This window comes from Barbus barbus (assembly GCF_936440315.1).
Source record: "Barbus barbus genome assembly, chromosome: 48".
Classification (NCBI taxonomy): domain Eukaryota; kingdom Metazoa; phylum Chordata; class Actinopteri; order Cypriniformes; family Cyprinidae; genus Barbus; species Barbus barbus.
This window is the reverse complement of record NC_136726.1, coordinates 21,235,660-21,257,327: the sequence shown is the minus strand read 5'-3', so window position 1 is coordinate 21,257,327 and position 21,668 is coordinate 21,235,660. Positions and strand designations below refer to the sequence as shown.

General features: G+C 34.3%; 2 protein-coding genes and 1 long non-coding RNA gene across 5 annotated transcripts; 1 reads left to right on the top strand and 2 right to left on the bottom strand.

Annotated features, from left to right (window-relative positions):
• Positions 1 to 355: 355 nt before the first annotated feature.
• Positions 356 to 9,982, top strand: rab3il1 (RAB3A interacting protein (rabin3)-like 1; the record flags this gene model as incomplete). Of its 3 annotated transcripts, none has more annotated exons than XM_079412380.1 (11): positions 356 to 549; positions 2,842 to 3,034; positions 3,493 to 3,588; positions 4,421 to 4,498; positions 4,575 to 4,799; positions 7,001 to 7,129; positions 7,201 to 7,307; positions 8,222 to 8,245; positions 8,603 to 8,702; positions 8,815 to 8,881; positions 9,771 to 9,982. In XM_079412380.1, the coding sequence occupies 11 exons, from the start codon at positions 356 to 358 to the stop codon at positions 9,854 to 9,856; spliced, it is 1,299 nt and encodes a 432-aa protein (XP_079268506.1). In that variant the 3' UTR covers positions 9,857 to 9,982. The 3 variants fall into 3 exon arrangements, with proteins under 3 accessions (XP_079268506.1, XP_079268507.1, XP_079268508.1); XM_079412382.1 differs by lacking the exon at positions 356 to 549 and adding an exon at positions 1,683 to 1,791; XM_079412381.1 differs by lacking the exon at positions 8,222 to 8,245.
• LOC306866932 lies at positions 7,165 to 8,140 on the bottom strand. The gene is made up of 3 exons (XR_013783979.1): positions 8,039 to 8,140; positions 7,437 to 7,546; positions 7,165 to 7,287 (listed from the first exon to the last, which is right to left on the bottom strand). It is a non-coding gene; the product is annotated as an uncharacterized lncRNA (long non-coding RNA).
• On the bottom strand, positions 9,725 to 20,370 carry epx (eosinophil peroxidase). The gene is given in 10 exon segments (XM_079411818.1): positions 9,725 to 9,861; positions 13,315 to 13,386; positions 13,474 to 13,732; positions 17,240 to 17,413; positions 17,449 to 17,464; positions 17,466 to 17,661; positions 17,777 to 17,981; positions 19,398 to 19,482; positions 19,663 to 19,753; positions 20,243 to 20,370. Coding segments are annotated over 7 exon segments (897 nt in total). The 5' UTR covers positions 19,405 to 19,482; positions 19,663 to 19,753; positions 20,243 to 20,370; the 3' UTR covers positions 9,725 to 9,861; positions 13,315 to 13,346.
• Between the last annotated feature and the right edge of the window lie 1,298 nt (positions 20,371 to 21,668).

Below are 21,668 nucleotides of genomic sequence, written 5' to 3'. Positions count from 1 at the left end.
TACTTTTATGTATAATAAGGATCAATTTTGTAGTTGTAGTCTGAGCATTTATCCGTTTTCATATTTAAATAGTCTACTTTCCAGTTTGGTCTCTTTGAGAGCATGTTGGGTAGATATTTAACTACATTGTTGCAAACATTAGGTTATGGTGCAATGCTTTAGTTACATTTTGATAACCTGAATGGAAACTTTAGCAGTGATGCATGCAGAAAGAACTACAATGTCCTAATCTCCGATTGTGAATCTAATCTCTCTGTATTTAACAGGCTGGCTGTGAGAAATGCAGCTGAAGTGAGTGCACTCATGACGAGTGTGTGTTTTTAAGAGGTGCTAGACTGGGAATATACTTTCCATGATGGACGCTTTTGAAGGAATCCATCATGTGCAGCTCTCCTCCTCTCCTCCTGCACGCTCCAGGTCTGTACCAGGGTACGAGGTGCTGGTGGCAGGGAATTCTGGGATAGCTGTATACTCGTCACCTACATTCTTTGGCAAAGGTGATTTTACAGATCAGCATACAGCAGAGGAAGAGAGATGCCCGGTTGGGAGGTACGTCAAGATTTCACCTAAACAACAAGCACCATATTACTCTGTTTGTTTCTATAGATGTAACTTCAACAGGTCTAATGCTATGAACAACTGCTAAATGGTGACAGAGCAAAATCTTATTTTTGTGAATGTATAATGAGGATTTAAACTCATCCTGCTGAATGAGCAGAACTGTAGGCATGCAATATCAACGTGTGGAAATCAATCAGAACTGCACCGGTTCAAAACGTTAAACTTTGTTACCCCGCTGACTTAAAATGTTTAGTGTAGTCAATTTGAAATTTTAAGATATTCAATGTTAATTTAAGGGACAACTGGAATATTTTAGTTGACTAAATTAAAAATTTTATGTCAGAGGGTAACACATTTTAAACAACAACAATGAAACAACATTTGTATTTATTTATTTGTTTTACAGTGATTACAGCAGTTAGCTACAGCCCCCAAATTCGGCATTCAAGGAGTGCAGATATTTGCCCCAAACACAATGAAATATTTTACTTTTGTGACACTTTGCTTGTTTTACTCTGGCGCTGCTTGATGACACAAAATATTTCATAAGTAGGCTTCTTATCACTGTAAAAAGTGATAAGTTGACTTAACTTAAAGTTAAGTCAGCATCACTTTTTACAGTGTAGGAACAAAACATAATATAACATTACTCCTACATTTCACTGCTGGTTATACTCTGTATAATTGTGTATGTGACAAATAAAAAATCTTGAATCTTGAAACTCAACGTAACATAATGACATAACATGCATACTAGAACTGAACAAATTATTTAATATTACATAACATAAGAATGAAACAAAAATAACACATGAGACCTTACATGAAAACATACACAACATAACATATCAGAATTGAATGAACAATATAACATGATATATATAACAATAGAACAAATATAACATATAATGATATATGCAACATAACAGAACTGTACTAAAACTGAGCAAACAATGCAACATAAAATAACAAACATAACATCACAGTACAAACAAAATAAGATAATAATCATAAATAACATACAGAATAGAGTAGTTATTTGTTTGAGGCGTATCACGTGACTCTTGCTCGGTCATGTGACCCGTGATTGACAGCTGGACATTTTTCCTGCTCAATCTCAGAGGAAAGTCTGTCAAAACTGTCCGAGCCCCAAAACAAAACAAAACATCACGGATCCGGATCAGATCTCAGCTGTCGAGCTCAGGCGGAAAACTGCAGCGAGATCTACTGGTATTTGTCTTACTGTTTATCTCTTTTCTGTTTATCCGAGATTTGTAATTTCGGGAAAGCGGAGCTGCAACTTTGTAATATTGTAACTTTGTCATATTATTTGTGTTGTCGCGAGCGGTGCGCGGGGACCGCGGGTCACGGGAGTCCTGTAGCCGGGCGCGGTGAGGGGAAGGGCGGGGAGCGCACACGGGAAACACCGCTGAGTTACATAAACCGGGCTGAAGTTCAGGCTGATTGTGATCATAACGACACACGAGCGTGTATGAAATCATCCACTTGTTATATAAAGGAGGGTGTGGCGCTATGTTTTCATGACTAGATTATTCTTATATTGTAAAAGTAATTTGGAGATGTTTGTATACTCAGTGTTGGGAAGGTTACAGAAGTTACCCTGTTTAAAATGTAACAAGTAGCGTAACTATTTCATTTACTTTGATGTAATGTAACGGATTACTTTTTAAATACTTTTCTAAATTTCTATCCATTTTACATGTAAAGCAGGCAGGGTTAACCTTAAAGTAATACTCAACACTGATTACTGCCAGACTTTCAAAAGTCACTTTAATTAAGATTATAATAATTTAATTTTAAAGCACAGCCACCACTAAATCAGACTTTGGAGCCTCTTTTTACTTAGAGATCATTCTGAGGTTAAATACTGATAACAATTAACAAGAAATAGTTTAATAGCTATGCTAGTGTTTTTGAAATCAAATCTTTGCATCGCTATGACAGAAGATGCTGGCATCTAACAATGCCTTGGGGAAACAGTTGATCTTAAATAAAGCATATACATAAACCCAAATAGGAAATAAAACGGTTATCAATGAGCATGTGTCCTAATCTGTGTCCAGAACTCCTGAAACATTGGTGCCTCATATTTTAGAGCAATCAATGCAATTTAATGTGTGTGTGTGTGTGCATGTTTATGTGGTTTATGAGGACACAAATTTGTATAATGACATGGGTATGACAGAGGTATTACAATATGAAGGTGGTTTATGAGGACACTGCCTATTTTTGATATCGTGTTTTTGTGAAATCTTGCAGGTTGGTAGACCTGGAGCCAGATCCGAGGCCTGGATTGGGGGGTGATGGAGGGCAGCGGGAGAAGATGCCCCCGGAGGAGGCAGGAGCACAAAGACAAGAGGCGTACAACATGTCCCGTCTGCGGAGTTCCTCTCTGGAGATCAAGGAGAAGGGGACAGAATTCCTCCGAGAGCAGCTGGATGCTGCACAAAAGGTGCCACATATTCTATTCTATTCTGCACCAAGAACTGTTTTTCTGTGTAAAAGGTTCTTGAGGTTTCCTTGTAGGTTCTTCAGATCAGTTCTTCGGTTCTTTAAAGGAGTAGTTCACCCAGAAATTAAAATTTGCTGAAATGTATTCACTCTCAGGCCATCCAAGATATAGATGAGTTTGTTTCTTCATCAGATTTGGAGAAATGTTGCATTGTATTACTTGCTCAGCAATGGATCCTCTGCAGTGAATGGGTGCCGTCAGAATGAGTGTCCAAACAGCTGATAAAAACATCACTAATCCACACCACTCCAGTCCATCAGTTAATATCTGGTAAAGCGAAAAGCTGTGTGTTTTTCAGCAAATTTTCATTTCTGGGTAAACTTGTTTATTTAACAAGCTCTCCTATTCAAATCGCTTCTATTCAAATATGTTTTATAGCCTCTCGTCTGTGTTTTCAGGAGCTGAAGTTGAAAGACGAGGAGTGTGTCAGACTGTCTCATGTCAGGAATCAGCTGGAACAGGAATTGGAGGAATTGACCGCCAGTCTATTTGAGGTGGGCGGGACTAATGTGACATCATCATTGACAGTAGATTGACAGTGAATAGAGAAGACTATTGTGTGTGAGTGTAGAGACTGACACGTGTGCCATGAAGATTGACATTATATTACATTTTAGCTTAATTTATACAAGGGATTGTATCTTTGGTCATCAAACTGTTCCACTGTTTCTTAATTTTTTAGTAATCATTTTGCCTCTAGTTGCTCATTTTAAATGGTGTCGTGGTGACAAATTAATTTTTATTATTAAACAAATTAACAGTTTAATATTATTGAATATTGTACTAAATTCGAAAATAATTTTTTGAATAATTAATTTAATAATATTATTATAATTATATACATTTAAAAATAAATATCTATTTTTTATATTTATTTATTGTTTGTTGATTTATGGAGCCTCACAATTAATGTTAAATTATAAAAAATCTACAATTTATTATTAAATATAAAAATATTTTATAATTAATATATTTATAGAATTATAATATATAATTAATGAATAATTTTTATTTATAACTCTAATTTTATTTTTAATTTCTAATTATATTTATAATTTAAAAATATATATTTCATATAGTGTTGCAATTAATATTACATTAAAAATATTTTTACAATTTAATACAATTTAATTTTGTAATACATTTAAAAAATATTGTGAATCAAATTTATTTAAAAATGCTGCATGCATAATAACTATAAAAACATTAGCAAAATGCTATTCAGAATAATTTTCGATGAACTTTAGCATGTCAGACACAGGACATGTCTGTTTCCCAGAAGTATTTCATGTCACAACCCTGTGCGCGTTCTTCCCTAATTTCTAGGAGGCCCATAAGATGGTGCGAGAGGCCAACGTGAAACAAGCAGCAGCTGAGAAGCAGCTGAAGGAGGCTCAGGGCAAGGTGCCGTAGTACTCTTTCTGTCTCACTCTCTGCTCACTTCAGGCTCTTTAATCTCAAAATACATCTGTCCTCTCAGATTGATGTCCTGCAGGCGGAGGTCTCCGCTCTGAAAACCCTGGTGTTGACCTCTACACCCTCCTCCCCGAACCGCCAGCTCCACCCTCAGCTGCTGTCGCCGGGCTCCAGTCGGGCCTCATCTCGTACCGGGGGCCACACGCGCAACAAGAGCGCCAGCGGTGCTCTACAGCTGCAAACGGAGCCCACACCGACAGATGCAGCGACAAACCGGGAGGACAAAGAGGTACAAACACACTCCTGAAAAAGACCACGGGCTTCTAGGAACTAGTTTTGGTCTGTAGCTGCATCATGAGGGTTTGATCACTGACTTCCTGCTGTTCTTCCTCTGTTTTCCTCCTCCTCCGCACCTCCTCATGGGTCTGTATTTCTCTGATCTGTGCAGTTCCTGTTCTCCTCTCTCTGATACTGTGTGTCTGATTCCTGGTCAGCTGCTCTGTGTGACCTGTGTCAACCCTGGCAGGTCTCCATGGCAACAGGGTACAAAGGGTTCCGAAATAGAACTTCATTTATTTTGGCTTCTTGCTTTAAAAAAAAAAAAGAAAACAAAAAAGGTGGAAACCAGCCTAAGGTGGTTTGCTGGACTTTCCTGGTTTAAGGTGGTTTAGCTGGTCTGATCAACTGACAACTGCCCAGAACTCCTAGACCAGTCTGATCAGCGCGGTGTTGTTATCGTTAACTAAAAGGTAATAAAAATTTGTTTTTATTAATTGAAATAAATCTAAAATAAATTAAATGAATAACTGAAATTAAAATGAGAAATGCTGTCTTGGCAACTAACTGAAGTAAGCTTTATTATAAAGTTCATCGAAGTACTGAAACGACTAAAACTGAAATTAAAATAAATTACAGCTAAATAGCTTAAAATATGAAAAAACTAATAAAAATGACAAAAAAGCACATAAGAATTTTTATTTAAAATTAAAATGAAATCTGAAAAAAATGCTAATTCAAAATATTAATAAATACTGTAAAATACAGAAATATTTATAAATACTAAACATATGTTAATAACTCAATGATATTAATAAAAATATGTGAATATATATATATACAAAAAAATGAAAATATAAAAAGCTAATTCAAAACATTAATAAGTACAAAACAATTATATATTATATTATTATAATAAGAAATTATATTTAATATTAGATATACTTTTAGAGATAATTATACAATACATATTAAAATAATATTGTTAATAAAATATATTAATATCAAAATAATCAAAATATAAAAATAAAAACGAACTAAAAAAATTACTAAATACTAAAAAGGATTAAATAGTTTTAGATATGTTAATAAATACTAAAGGTATTGATATATTAATATTTTATATAATAATTATGTATATTTACATATTTAATTATTAATAAAATATATTAATAAGTAGTACAAATAATGAAAAAGTTTTACATATAATAATAATAATAATAACAATTACAAAAAAAAATATTAATATATTTATAAAGTATATTAAAAAGAAAGAAAATGTAAAAATAAAAACATGAATATATACTATCTATATAAATACTACTAAAATAACACCAGTGTGGTGTCCAGGTTACACCAGCAAACCACCTTTGCTAGTTTTACCTTTTTTCCGCCTGGAAACAAAACAAAATAGCAATCAATACATTTAAGAAAAAGAAATGACTTATGAAAGTACCATTAATTAATTGAGTGGTTAAAGGGATAGTTCACCCAAAAATGAAAATTACCCCATAATTTACTCACCCTCAAGCTATCCTAGGTGTATATGACTTTCTTCTTTCAGACAATACAATTGGAGTTATATTTAAAATTATCCTGGCTCTTCCAAGCTTTATAATGGCAGTGAATGGGTGTTATTTTTCAACAGTCCAAAAGAAGTCCAATGAAGCACATCCCCCCAAAATAAAAAGTGCCTCACACGGCTCCGGGGGGTATGCTAGTCTCGCGAGAACCAACGTTTGTTTACAGGAGCAAAGGAAGCAAAGTTTCCTTACTTTAACAAAGGAAAACCAGTCTCCTCTTGTCTTATAGCGAAATCCGCCGACATTTTTCTTTACAAATCCTCATTTTATACTTATAATTCGCAACCGGTGTTTTGTTTTGCTGTCTCTCCTCTGCGCCGACATCCTACGTCATCCGCCGGAACGGCTTCCGCCTACGATAGTTAGTGTGAGGCATGTTTTATTATGGATGGATGCACTTTATTGGACTTCTTTTGGACTGTTGAAAAATAACACCCATTCACTGCCATTATAAAGCTTGGAAGAGCCAGGATCATTTTAAATATAACTCCAATTGTATTGGTCTGAAAGAAGAAAGTCATACACACCTAGAATGGCTTGAGGGTGATTAAATCAAGGGGTAATTTTCATTTTTGGGTGAACTATCCCTTTAAGCAGGATGAACTAAACTCTCTCTCTCTCTTTTATCTAGTTGGACTCTGTGTTGTTCGCTGAGTTCCTCTCGTGGAAGGAGTCGCCCGGTCCGGATCGCTCCTCAGCGTTCATCAGCAGGGTGTACAGAGAAGATATCGGGCCATGTCTTTCATTCACCTGCTCTGAGGTGTGTGAGCACACGTCTTCCTCTGATCGTCTGTTTTCTCTCTCTGACGTTCTCTTGTGCTTTTCCTCCAGTTGTCTCAGTCGGTCCAGTGCGCAGTGGAGAATAACTCTCTCACCATCGAGCCCGTCGCCATGTCGTCTCTGCACACGGTCAAAGCCCTCGAATGTGGAGGACCCAAGTAAGTCATGGATGGATAAATCGATATAAACAAAACACATCAGTCACTTTCTTTCACGCTTTTGGCCAATCAGACGAATTTAAAGGGATAGTTCACCCAAAAATGTAAATTCTGTCATTAATTACTCACCCTCATGTGGTTCCAAACCCGTAAGACCTTCGGTCATCTTCGGAACACAAATTAAGATATTTTTGATGAAATCCGAGAGCTCTCTGACCCTCCCATAGACAGCAAGGATCCTAGCAAGGACATCATTAAAATAATGTGACATCAGTGGTTGAACCGTAATTTTATGAAGCTATGAGAATACATTTGTGCGCAAAGAAAACAAAAATAACGGCGTTACCCTATAGCACCATTTTGGAGAGTATCACGTAAATAACAGGGCCGTGCAGAGACCTTTGGAGGGGCAGGTGCTCAAAGTATAAAAGGGGCACATGGAACACGGCTTTTAATAGGGCTGTGCTCCTTGCTGAACTTATATTTTATATAAATATATTTAATATATAAATATAACATATTTTTCTTAAATATATACATGCATGTGTTTGTATACATAATAAATATACACAGTGCACACACATACATGACGTAAACAAAACCGTTTGACAGTTAATCGTTTGACAGCACTAATATATATATATATATATATATATATATATATATATAATCATTTACTTTGATTTAATACCATCATAGCATCCACACCAACAGCTCTTAGACTGCTTCACCTGGCTTCTGCTTTTCATGAGTCCAGATCAAAGTCAAACGCCTTTGATTCGGCATGAAGCATGTGGGACCCTCTTTAATTCTGCCTGCATGGGGGGCAACAAACACACATGAATCAGACCGATTGCACTTTGATCTGGGAAGTGGCACTTTAATCACTGTTTGATTTGGGGTTGTTTTCACAGCGGTTGCCGGACGCCCATAGAAACGTAAGTCAATGCAAGAACCAAATGTGCATGAAATCCTGTTTACACTAACACATTGTTCTTTTCTGTCTGGAGAATTATTATTTTAATACATTTTTATCATTTATTTTCAACATATTATTCAATTATTGAATTAAATTTTTAGCGAAAACCCCTTGTCTTGCAATGCGCATCTCACTTTAAATATTTATTTTATATTATATACATTTCTGTCTTCAGGTTTCAGTAATTAGTTTCACACGACTGAAGAACAGGTTTTCTGTGTGTTTGTTCCTTGCTGGGCTTGTATCTTATTGGCTGTTTAGAGTGTTTAGTAATTTGATTGACAGCTCTATTAACCAGTGTTCTCTTGTTGAACAGTAAATGTGCATTGAGCGGCATGTCCCGCCCCTGCCGACATCGCATCAAACTGGGAGATAAAGAGAATTACTACTATATATCTCCATCTAGCAGAGCACGAGTACGTGTCTATACTGTAGTTCTCCCTCTCATTCTTCATAACCACGTTTAATAAGCAGTTCTCAGATGCTTATTTCAGGGCCGGGTTAATAAACAGCATTCTCTCCTCGCAGATCACAGCCGTGTGTAATTTCTTCACTTACATCAGGTACATCCAGCAGGGCCTCGTCAGACAGGACGGTGAGTTGATCAACTCTATACTAGTCTCCTAGAATTCACTTTGACTATTTATGGATGATTGTTTAGGGCTAGTTGTTTTTCACAAAATCAATATCTAGGATTAGAAAATGGTGAAAAAATTAGAAACCAACTAATTTATAAAAAAAAATTATATTTGATATATATAAACATTTTATATAAAATTGCATATGAATGAAAAATATATATTTGTTACTTTAAATATTTCGTATTAATTAATATATGTATATTTCATGTGTATTTTATTCACAATTAATTTAAATATATAAGAATAAAAACTATTTTCTATAGACATTACATCTGTAATATATATTTTAAAATGATATATTTTTATTATTTTTAATAAGTAAATATTTTTATTACTCATATAGGTGACCCTGGAGTCGCTGGGGTATATTTGTAGCAATAGCAATACATTGTTTGGGTCAAATCTATCGATTTCTCTTTAATGCCAAATATCATTAGGATATTAAGTAAAGATCATGTTCCATGAATATATTTTGGAAATTTCCTACCGTAAATGTATCAAAACCTCATTTTTGATTAGTAATATGCATTGCTAAGAACTTAATTTGGACAACTTTAAAGGCATTTTTCTCAATATTTAGATTTTTATGCACTCCAGATTTTCAAATAGTTGAATCTCAGCCAAATATTTTTCTCATAACAAACCATACATCAATGGAAAGCTTATTTATTCAGGTTTTAGATGATATATAAATCTCAATTTCGAAAAAATGACCCTTATGACTGGTTTTGTTGTCCAGGGTCCATATGTTTTTTTTTTTGTTTGTTTTTAAGTTTTAATTATATTGCAATTCAGTATGTCAGAAGAAAATAATTGTAATTAATCATTTTCCTGTGGTTTCAGTCCAGCAGATGTTTTGGGAAGTGATGCGTCTGCGGAGAGAGATGAGTGTGGCCAAACTGGGATATTTCCTGATGGAGGAGAGCTAGAGAACCTGCACACAAACACAAATACAGCAGGGTCATCTCAACTTTCACTCAAACACTCCCATGCTGGGGTTTTCCAGCTCCATATTGATGTATGTATTCAGGGAAGCACTACAGGAGAATTCCCAGAACACTAGCACTCCCTGAGCCCACGGATAACAGCCGTACAGTTTCACTCTCCACAGGCTTTGTGTTGTTCTGGCTTTGGGAAAGACTGAATGCAGTAAATGTGCCACTTTGTTAACACTTGAGGTAAATGTTTACAAGACATTCATATTTCAAGAAGTCAACAACAGGATGTTTTTTCTATTTACCGGTAAAAGGTTTCTGACATGTAGAGACTCATTTTGACTTTTTAAAAAGTGTTTCTCACACTTGACTTTTTTTCCTCCTCATTGTGAGTTTAGATCTCACAGTTTAGACTTCTTCCCTCTCAGAACTCTGAATTTACTAGTGCTGTCAAACGATTAATCACATCCAAAATAAAAGTTTTTGTTTACATAATACATGTATGTGTACTGTGTATTTATTATGTATATATAAATACAAACACATGCATGTATTTTGAAAATATTTACATGTATATATATTTATATTCTTATATTTTATTATAAGTATATTTAATATATAAACAACATTTTTCTTAAATATATACATTCATGTGTGTATTTATATATACATAATATACACAGTATACACACATATTATGTAAACAAAAACTTTTATTTTGAATGCGATTAATCATTTGACATAACTAGAATTTATATCTCGCAATTTTTTTTTTTTTTTGGAATTCCAATTTAAATCCCACAATTCTGAATTTCTCTCAGAATTCTATTTTTGCCACACAATAATTTTTTTTTTGAAAAAGGTAACTGACTTTTTATCTCACATTTCTCAATTTTGTCTTGCAGTTTTTAAGTTTATATCCCACAATTTTGACTTTGCTTCTCAGAATTGCTATTTACATCTCGCATTTGAGTGTTTGTCTCAAAAAAAGAATTTTCTCAGAATTGCAAGAAAAACGTTTGAATTGTGAGATATAAACATGATTTAAATTTTTTTGTTTAATTCCGTGGCAGAAATAAGCTACGACATTTAATTCATAGCTCGAACCCTCTAATGTTTTCAGCTCATCTAGTGTTCCTCAGTTCAGAAAAATATCAACAGACATCGAGTTTTTTCCAATTCTATAAAGATAAAATAATTGGCTTGTATTTGAAGAAGTCTTATGTTGTTTTCGCTCTAGTCGGAGCATAAAAAGGTTGATATTCCGACTTCCTGTATGTGCTTCCAAATCTTTTAACAACAGTTCGTTACCAGTCTGACAAAGACGTAAATGCTTATACTAGTTGGAAACTCATAATTATAGTAATTCCAATAGAATCAGTTCTGGAGTTCTCAAGCAGTGCTAGAACTTCATCTGAAGGTACTGCACCATCTTGTGCAATGCATATACACCACTAAGGCTCTTTGTGTCCCAGTGATTTCTGTGCACATTAACGGTTTACAGCTTTGAATGGACAATCCAGAGATCTTTTCTATGCTAGTGTCAAGAAACGTGCCGTGTGAGTCTCTGTTACTGACACTCCTGTACACAGCAGCACTTATGTTATGGATGCTTAACCACCGTACACAAGTTATGGTACTTGTACCATGATGCATCGCACTCCGTATTATAGATTATAACTGTTGCATGATTGACAATCGCTGTCTTATGGCACGAATACAGTGTTTACAGTGTAGAACTTGCTTGTGGTGGACTGTCATCATATTTCATTTGATATGTGTGAAAACATGCTTAAAGTAGTTTGCATTTTCTTTTTCCAACTGGAATTGTTTTGGAAATATATTATGTAGCCTAGTTTTCATTAAATATGGCGTCTACCCTCAGGTCTGTTGCTTTAGTTAAACTGCCTCATGTTAAAATCACCTTTAAACTCCATTAAAAGCATCTTCAGAATATAAATGTGTGACTCAGTTTTGTCTTGTGAATAATTAATACGTTTTCCAATAATAACTATATAACATCATGTTAGAACTGTGTGCTTTAGTCATAACATGTACAAACATACATACTGGTCAATTATATATTTTGGACTTGAATATATATATATGATTTTATGAGAATTTTATCACATTTCAGGATCGTTTCAGTAGTGCGTTTGTGATGCTTAAAATCGTAAATATTTAATATGTCAAAGCTTATTTAAATGTATAATGCATATATGCATGATGTCACCGCACAATCTTGGATTCTATTGGCTGAGATTAAATTCACAAATATAAACATGCGGCAACTAATTTTGAGCAGCAAAACAGAAGTTTAGCACAAGAGTCAAAACATCAAAAAATAACTAATTAGATGTCTATGAACAAATATTAATGTTCGGCTACAAAGATTTACACTACTGTTCAAAAGTTTGGGGTTGGTAAGATTTGTAGTTTTTGTCTGCTAAATGACTAAAAGTAAAGAGTAAAGACCATCGACTCTACCGTGTGACTCCACCGGGCTAGGACACCGGCAAAGGATATTAGTATCGCTTTTTATTTATTTATTTTTTTTCCTTTATATGTTCACTATTGAAATGTTGTTGCATTTGCCAATTTTATTTAATTTCTGTATTTTCTTAAATGGGTGTGTATAGAGTATTTACAGAGTGTTCACTTTTAGTTACTTTTTCTTATTTGTAAGTCACTTTGGATAAAAGCGTCTGCTAAATGACTAAAAGTAAGTAAAGAAGTCTCTTCTGCTCATCAAGGCTGCATTTATTTGATGACAAATGCAGTTAAAAACAGTAAAATTGTTCAATATTATTTTGATTTATAATAACTGCTTGTTATTTGAATACATTTTAAAATGTAATTTATTTCTGTGATCAAAGCTGTATTTTCAGCATCATTCCTCCAGTCTTCAGTGTCACATGATCCTTCAGAAATCATTATAATATACTGATTTACTGCTCAAGAAACATTTATGATTATCAGTGTTTAAAATAGTTGTGCTGCTTCATATTTTTGTGGAAACATTTTTGTTTCAGGATTCTTTGATGAATAGAAAGCATTTATTTAAAATAGAAATCTCTTGTAACATATTAAATGTCTTTACTGTCACTTTCAAACAATTTAATGTGTACTTGTTGAAGAAAAGTATTCAGTTCTTTAAAAATAAATATTACTGACCTATACAACAAGGCTAAATAGTGAGCATTAAAGCAAGGGTTTAACGTCACATGTGGGAGGACCGATGCTGTGAGCCGATGGCAGATTTAGCACAGACAAAAGCATAGAAAAAGGGCGAGAAGAACACTGGGAGAAATGTTAAAAATGCTTCCATTCATGTTCTCACACGTTTTATTCATGTGTTTCCGTCCGGTGTTTCAGGTTGTGAAATGAGATTGTGGTTATGAGACTGGAATATTGAACTTGTGTAAACGGACCAACGGGGGCCAAATCTGCACCTTTTCCAAACCAGTTTCCCCTCGACTGCATTTCAGCTTCTTCTCTGACAGCATTCTACCTTCTCGGCTTTCCTGCAAGAAATAACATACAAGGTATAAGTTTTGTACATTTACTCATATAAACAACAGCCTGAAGCGGAGAGTTTTTTTTAAACACACCTTTGGTAGCAGGTGAGGAAGAGCACTATCAAAGCCACGCCCCCTAGGACTGACATCACTGACGGAACAATGGAGGAGGCGGAAAGGGGCGGAGCTGCAGGTTCTGCATATGCAACAAATAATAGCTCATTTATGTGATTAATATGCCATGGATTGAGGAAACCGCTGGTTACGGGTGTGCAGGTGTGACCTCCAGGTGTGTTCAAGCACTGCAGGTGAGGAGGGCAGACGGACGGATGAGTGGAACATTCATCAATATCTGAAATTATCAACAACAGCAAAAAAAAACTACATTTTTAATAGATTGTGTCAGATGGCTGTTAATTTCTAAATTAATTTATATTTATATGAAATAAATATTTTATTTAATAGTTAATATTGTTTATTATTTTACCCTTAATATTTACAATTTAATTTAATGAGTGTCCATTAATGTCCAAATGTCATTCATCAATATTTAAAATAACCAATAAAAGCATAGTTCTATACTTTATTTATTTACTATTAAATAGTTACATTTGTTTAATATTTAATGTCAATAGTTTATTTTATTATACATTTTTAATAGTAAATTTAAAAGTTAATCTTTTAATATTTAATGCAATATTTGATATTTAGTTTAGTTTAGTTTAAAAATATACATGAATGTCCAAATGTTCAATGTTTTTGGGTGTCAATCTAATATCACCTATCCCTCTATGCACCCATCACATCACATATTTAGGCATTAATATTTCCCCCAGGCTGTCAGAGCTGGTTAGTCTTAATTTCACCCCATTACTCAAAACAATAAATGATGATGAAATTTACCATTATCCATTATGGGCAGAATATCAGTAATCAAAATGACTATACTCCCTAAACTAAACTATTTATTCTCAATGATCCCAACACAACCCACCCTCACCTGGTTTAAATCTTTAGACTCAATTATTATCTAATTTTACTAGACCCCAAGAATTAAACTAGCTACTTTACAGAAACTAAAAACACAAGGAGGATTGGAAGCACCACATTTCTACCACTACTCTCTGGCTAATCAGCTTCAACAGATATACAAATGCATTCACCCAAACTCATCAGAAAACATATGGCTAGATATTGAGCAAACAATTTGTAAGGATATTCTCATTTCAGATTTCCATTCTATAGTCAGGCAATCAAAAAAACACTCCTGTTTTAAAGCACCAACTATAGCAGCAGCTCTGACAGCCTGGTGGAAACTTCACCAAATCACAAACACTGCTCTTGTACCATCTAAACACACCTCCATTTGGAATAATCCACATTATACAGTTAATAAAAAGACACTTCATTTACACACATGGGCAGAAAAGGGCATAACACAACTCCAACACATCTTTCATAGAAATAATCTGGCCTCATTTTCATATTTGGTCCAGGAATACGGCATCGGCAGTAATAGTTTTTTGGAATATCTACAGATCATCTATCCAATCAAAAATCAACATTCGAACCGTTAATGTACAACTTTCACCTTTAATATCAGAGTTAATTAATATATCTTCCTCAAAAAAACTACTCTCCAAAATATACAGAATAATATTAAAATAAAAAGTTTACCACATGCTAAATGGGAATCATACCTATCTATTGCCCCGGATGCCGTTTTCTGGACACAAATCTGCAAAAATACCTACTTTATGACAAAAAATGCCAACTTGCAACTTATACAGTATGAGGTACTTCACAGAATTCACGTAACCGGACAGAAATAGTTTAAAATGGGATTCACTTCAGAAACATGTTCACATTGCACCCAAAATGAAACAGATACTTATGTTCACGGCCTTTGGTATTGTACCCCAATTATACATTTTTGGGAAAAAGTCACTGAATCACTATCCGTCACTATGGGATGTCACATCCCAAATTCTCCATCAGTTTGTCTACTAGGCGATATATCTATAATCAATTTAGACAATACAAACAGTCAGTTACTCCTGGTAGTGCTAGCTATCGCCAAGGAAACTATCCTCATGAACTGGAAATCAAGAAAATCCATACATATTGTATCCTGGAAAAACCTACTAATTGATTATATCTCAATGGAAAATCTATCCAGTTCATCTCATAATACACCCCTTCAGCTCTCATTACCTCCAGCAGTCATAAATCTGTTGACCTTCTTTGTTTGAGACCAATCACAACAACACATCCCCACCTAAACTACTATTTGAACTTAATTTGAATATTAATCTTTGAGTTTTGGGAAGGGGTGGAGGACAACATCGATAAGAAAACACTTTTTTTCTCCTCTTCTTCATCATCTTTTTTGTTTGGCCTCCGGTCCCCAGTAGGCTATGACATCCAGGTCTGTATCTGGTGTGGTGGAGTTGCAATACGGGTGGGTGGCTGTGAGGTGGGGCTTGTGTCTCCCCGCCGTCTCCCTGAGCTATCGCTTCCACTGCCACTTGCCCTGGTTGGTTCTGACTTGCATGCCTCACTTTTTTTTAATGCATCATATATATATATATATATATATATATATATATATATATATATATATACACACACAGGGTAAGTGTGCCGTGTGGGTGGTCTGGGTCTCTGGCTTAGGCTGCACCATACGTCTCACTGTTTTAATGCATCACAAACTAGTTGAGACATATACACATCTACACATTAAAAACATAATTAATTAGATAATAAATAAATAAATATATAAGTGTGGCATGTAGGTAGTGGCCGGGGATGGCTGATGTTTGGGGAGATGGGGGGGGGGGGGGTTGCTTGGGGAAGAATTAAAAATTATTATTATTATTATTATTATTATCATTAGCAACAATAATAACCATAATAATATGAATGATAATCACATTTGTTGTCTTTATTATTATTATTATTATTATTATTAGTCTTTATTTATTTTTATTATTTATTTATTTATTTTTTACACTACTTATATCTGTTATCAATCTATTATGATGCTATTTCAGTTGTATGCTTCCTTCCCCAACCCTAGACACAATGACAGACACATGCGCACACACACACACACACACGTATGCTCACAGACATATGAATGCAAATACAGGAGTTAATCAGAACGGACTTGTCATGTTGGCCATCAGTATATATGTTTATTTGTCTGTGTTTCTGCATTTTGGCACATGTAAATATACCTTCTTTACTTAGTGTTTTGTTTAGTTTTTTCTTCTCTTATATGTTTGATCTATGGGCTTATGTATTTGGTACATGTAAACATTGTCACATTCTTTACTTGCATAATAAAAAAAAAAAAATAAAATAAAATAAATTGGGTGTCAGGTGGATCTGTCAAGTTTAATATTTAATTTAGTTTGATTCAAATATTAATTGTTTAATATTGTATAATTAATATTTACTATTTAATTTAATATTGGATATGATACTATTTTACACGCAACCTTTAATGTAATATTTGGTATTTAATGTAATATTTAATAAAACAAAATATTTAATTTAATTAAAATATTTTACATGAATGTTTCAAAACAACCAATAAAATATTGATATAACCAATAAAAACATTGTTTTAATAATTTTGGTGTCAGATGGATCAGTCAGTTTCCAAAGTTTTACTTTGAAAAATACTTAAATTTAAATATTTGAATATTATTATTTTTTTATATTAACTAAAAATGTAAAAGTGTAATACTGTATAATTAATATTTAATCTAATGTTATTTTACATTTACTATGTAGTATTTTATATATAATATTAAATGTAACTAAGTTTAATTAATTCAATATTGAATTGAACCTTGGCAGGTGGGCGGTTGTGGGGTCCACTGGTGGGTGTTGGGGTCACAGGTGATTTGTGTGGCTCCCTGGAGCAGGTATCCAGTAGGACACTGATACATCACCGCAGATTCACACAGAACAGAGAAACCCAGACTCAACCGTGGGACCGCACCACAGACCGGGTGGCAGAATATGAATAACACATGTCAAATAAAAGGATAATTTGACTGTTTTCATTCTTTGGGTTCTCGCCACGCTGAGAGGTTCATGTGGCCGATGTGTGCGCAGGGCAGCAGGTCGTCGGGGTGGAGTGTGTGCGCGAAGGGGTCAAAGGGCACCAGCCGGATGTGTGTGTTGTCACAGATGATGCGGGACAGAGATGTGGTGTGCAGAGCGTCTCTCTGAGCGGAGCTGAACACACCTTCATTTTGCCACCAGAACCTGAACCACATTTAATTGTTTACTTCACATCACGCCAGACTGACAACTCAACACTGACCCCACAGTATTTGTCTCAAACTAAATAATACTCAGAGGAAGTGGAATATCACATCACCTGTCACCGCCTCGAAGCGTTTTGAACTGTTTGGCGATCAGGCAGGCCAGCAGTGGCCCTCGGGCAGAGCCGGCTCTGAAATGGCCCCGATTTTCATAGAGATGCAGCAGCTTCCTGGCCAGAACTCCATTACCCACAATGCCTGCTAAATCAGACTCCCTCACAGGTGTGGAGAGACCACAGAGCTCTCGCCACGCACTGTAACCTGCACAGAGAGTGAAATAACACAGGGCAAAATAAAAGTCTTGCACAACTCTGATTAAGCTAAGTTAGTGAAATCAGTACAAAGTAAATTAGAAAACTGTTATTAAATAGATTAAATTATAGTGTAGACAATAAATAAAATTCATCCGTTTAAAAAAATAAATACAAATTTTTATATTTTTAGGTTAAAATAAAATCTAGTGTGACATCTTCAAGAACAATGAGTACAATATTATGAAATACAATTAGCAAACAATTAGTAAATTATTCTAAATAAGGAGAGAGATAATGTTTAATGTTTAATGTTTATGTCAGGAAACTTTATTTATTTATATTATTTTTTTATAAGACCAAAGTAAACATGCAAGCATATACATAAATAAATTAATTAATAAATTAATGATTTGCATATTTATCTTCTCAAGTCATTTAAGTTATTTTTGCACGTTTTTATATTTTTCTAAGTGTAAACATGACAGGAGCTTTAATAAGTTGTAATTGAATATTTCCTAATGAAGAATAAATATGAAACACTGTAGGTTATCAAAAAAAAAAAAAATGGGAGGTGCCTTTAAAAACTTCAAAAATAATCATAAAAAAATGGCTTACAAGTTTGAAATAAGACCAGAAGTAAATAAATATCTGCATATTTATATTATGCCATTGTTGTCAGTTGTAATTTGTACAATTTATACTTTTTCTATTGTAAACATGTCAGGAGTTATAAGTTTTAACTGAATCTTTACTTTTAGCAAATAGTTCTGTATATTTAAGATTATTAGAGTACTTGTTTTTTCTCAAATCTACTGGAATCAGTTAAGCTAAATCTTGCTATTTTGTAGTGTTTTAAGTCACATACTGATAAAAAAAAGACCATTTTATCCTATATTTCATGTATCCAATATTTAGCATTTAAACAGACCTGAAAAATACTCAACGCAAGTATGTGAATACAGGTGCTTCTAGCTGAGAAAACTTGATTTTGTTGCACAAACAAATGTAGCAGCCCATTTAAATAATAAAAAAGCCATATTATGCTTAGTAGAGTGTTACCAGCATATCAGAATCAACTGCAACCATTAGTCTCTTGTGTGCTTCAGTATTTCAAATCCCTCACTTATGAGGTTCCACTTCAGTTAGGATGCTCCCTTAGAAGGCAGTTGCCTAGGCAGTAGACAGACTCGCTCAACTAATGACCGGCTGCTGACTGGCACCTTGTAGGCCATGATCTCGTCCCCTCTGCAGGTTTAACGCCGCCAGGTCGAGCGGCAGCCTGGAAGAGCCTCTCGGTCAGCTCCTCCACCATCATCTGATCTGCTGTCTGCAGTTTAGGTCTATTTTTGTCTCTACTTTCCTTTATTGACTTGACTGGTTGATACTTAAATCAAATGAGCTTTGACTTTGACTAAAGTCTCACCTGTCATTGGTGTGAGCGTACGCGGCGTCTGTCAGCTCCCTGGCTCTGCGTAAAGCTTCCTGGATGAAACTAGATCCCAAATACACTGAAAACACCATCAAATATTTCAATTTAAAACCTGCCATTCAGTTTTGATATCCGTTGACAAAAATGTGAACTTACTGTTAACTTTATAGACAGCAAGAAGCTACACATTTCTAAAGTTCTCTCTTTCCCTACCTAGAACAATACTAACTGGATCTATAAAGTAAGTATACTTCAGTACCTGTTGCATTCTGGGAAGGAAAATGAGACGTGGCTGACAGCGGCAGACACAATATCAGAAGTATTGATATAATCAAGCATGAGAAAGATTCCTGCCATGAGAATAATATACATGTATTTGGCTGCTTATACTCAATAAACCAAACATTAAATCTCATATATAAAAAATTATACATACATATATAGTGTGTATGTTTGTATATATATTTATATGTGTGTGTAAAATATTAAATATTAAAATTACAAAATAATTGTGTGTGTGTGTGTGTGTATATATATATATATATATATATATATATATATATAAAATAAAACCCCAAATACTATTATAAAACCAAAAAATATAAAAATTATATAAAACTAATAAATCAAAAGAAAAAAAAAATACATTTTACTTTTCTTTTTTATATGCTATATATTATTAATATATATATATATATATATATATATATATACACACGCACACACAAAAATGAAAATATTATATAGGCTATAGCAGAAATATGCAGCAACTACAATATTCATATAAATATTTATAATAAAGATAATCATAATATTTGTGTACTTTTTGTTGTACTTACCAAGCATGTTGTATCCATCTGTACAGTCTTGTATTCTCACTCTTGTTCTTGTAAAATATAGAACATTTTGTTCTTGCTTCAGACGGAAAGTATATGTAGCCTTGTACAAATTATTGTAAATAAATATCATTGAATACAGAAAATAAATATGCTCAGTTAAGTGTTTAAATATATAAGTAGTAATACATCACCATCTGAACTATTATATGGTGTGTGACAGTTCAATTCTGTGTAATTCTGTGTATGAGAAGGTTTAAGTCAGGACTGACCTTTATACGCTGGCTTTGGTCTGCAGGTATGCGCAGAATTCTGTTATCTGTGTGACTGGTGACAACAATTCAACATCAAACAAACCCGAACACACACAGAGTGACTGTCCCGCTCTAATAACCTCTCGATCCAAACACACCATCCTCTATCTAACGGGGTTAGCGACACAATCACTCCTCGTATAAGTCATAGAGAGACACTGCCTTCTGAACACAATGTGTGCAGTGGTTGCTAAGGTGCTTTTTTAGGGTGATTTGGGTGTAATATTCTGGTTTCAAGATATAGCTTGGGCTCATCCTTGAAATTCTGTGGGAGTTTTATGATCTTATTATGGTCTAAGTAAAGCAACAGTACAGCTTTTCTCAACAAAACTCAAAAAATCATTTGAGGAAACATTAATGTCTGGAGCACAAATGCTGCAGGATGACACATACTGAACCTTAAAGGAACAGTTCACCGAAAAATGAAAATGTACACACTCTCAGGTCATCCAAGATGTAGATGAGTTTGTTTCTTCATCAGATTTGGAGAAATGTAGCATTTCATCACTTTCTCAGCAATGGATCCTCTGCAGTGAATGGGTGCCGTCAGAATGAGAGTCCAAACAGCTGATAAAAACATCACAATAACATTAAACCGTTGCTTCTGGCCAAAATAGAAGTCTATAATATATAATAACACTTCCTCCAGTGAAATGTTCATCTCATGTTGTCCTCTCACAACAAAATCCACCCACATATTCATTTAAGACTGTTTCGGGTTGTAAACGGTGCTTGATCAGTGCATATTTCTCTCCTGATTCAGACAAGATTACTTTTTCACTGGAAGAAGCAATATTATGTATTATGGCCTTTTTTTGTTTAAAATTAAAATGCCTTGATGGATTTATTTTCCACAAACATGCAGTTTTTCATTTCTCAAGACATTAACTGATGGACTGGAGTGGTGTGGATTATTGTGATGTTTTTATCAGCTGTGGTTTGGACTCTCATTCTGACGGCACCCATTCACTGCAGAGGATTCATTGGGGAGCAAGTGATACAATGCTAAATTTTTCCAAATAATTTCTGATAAAGAAACAAACTCATCTCAAGTGGCCTCAGAGTGAATACATTTTAAGCAGATTTTCATCTTTAGGTGAACTGTTCCTTTAACA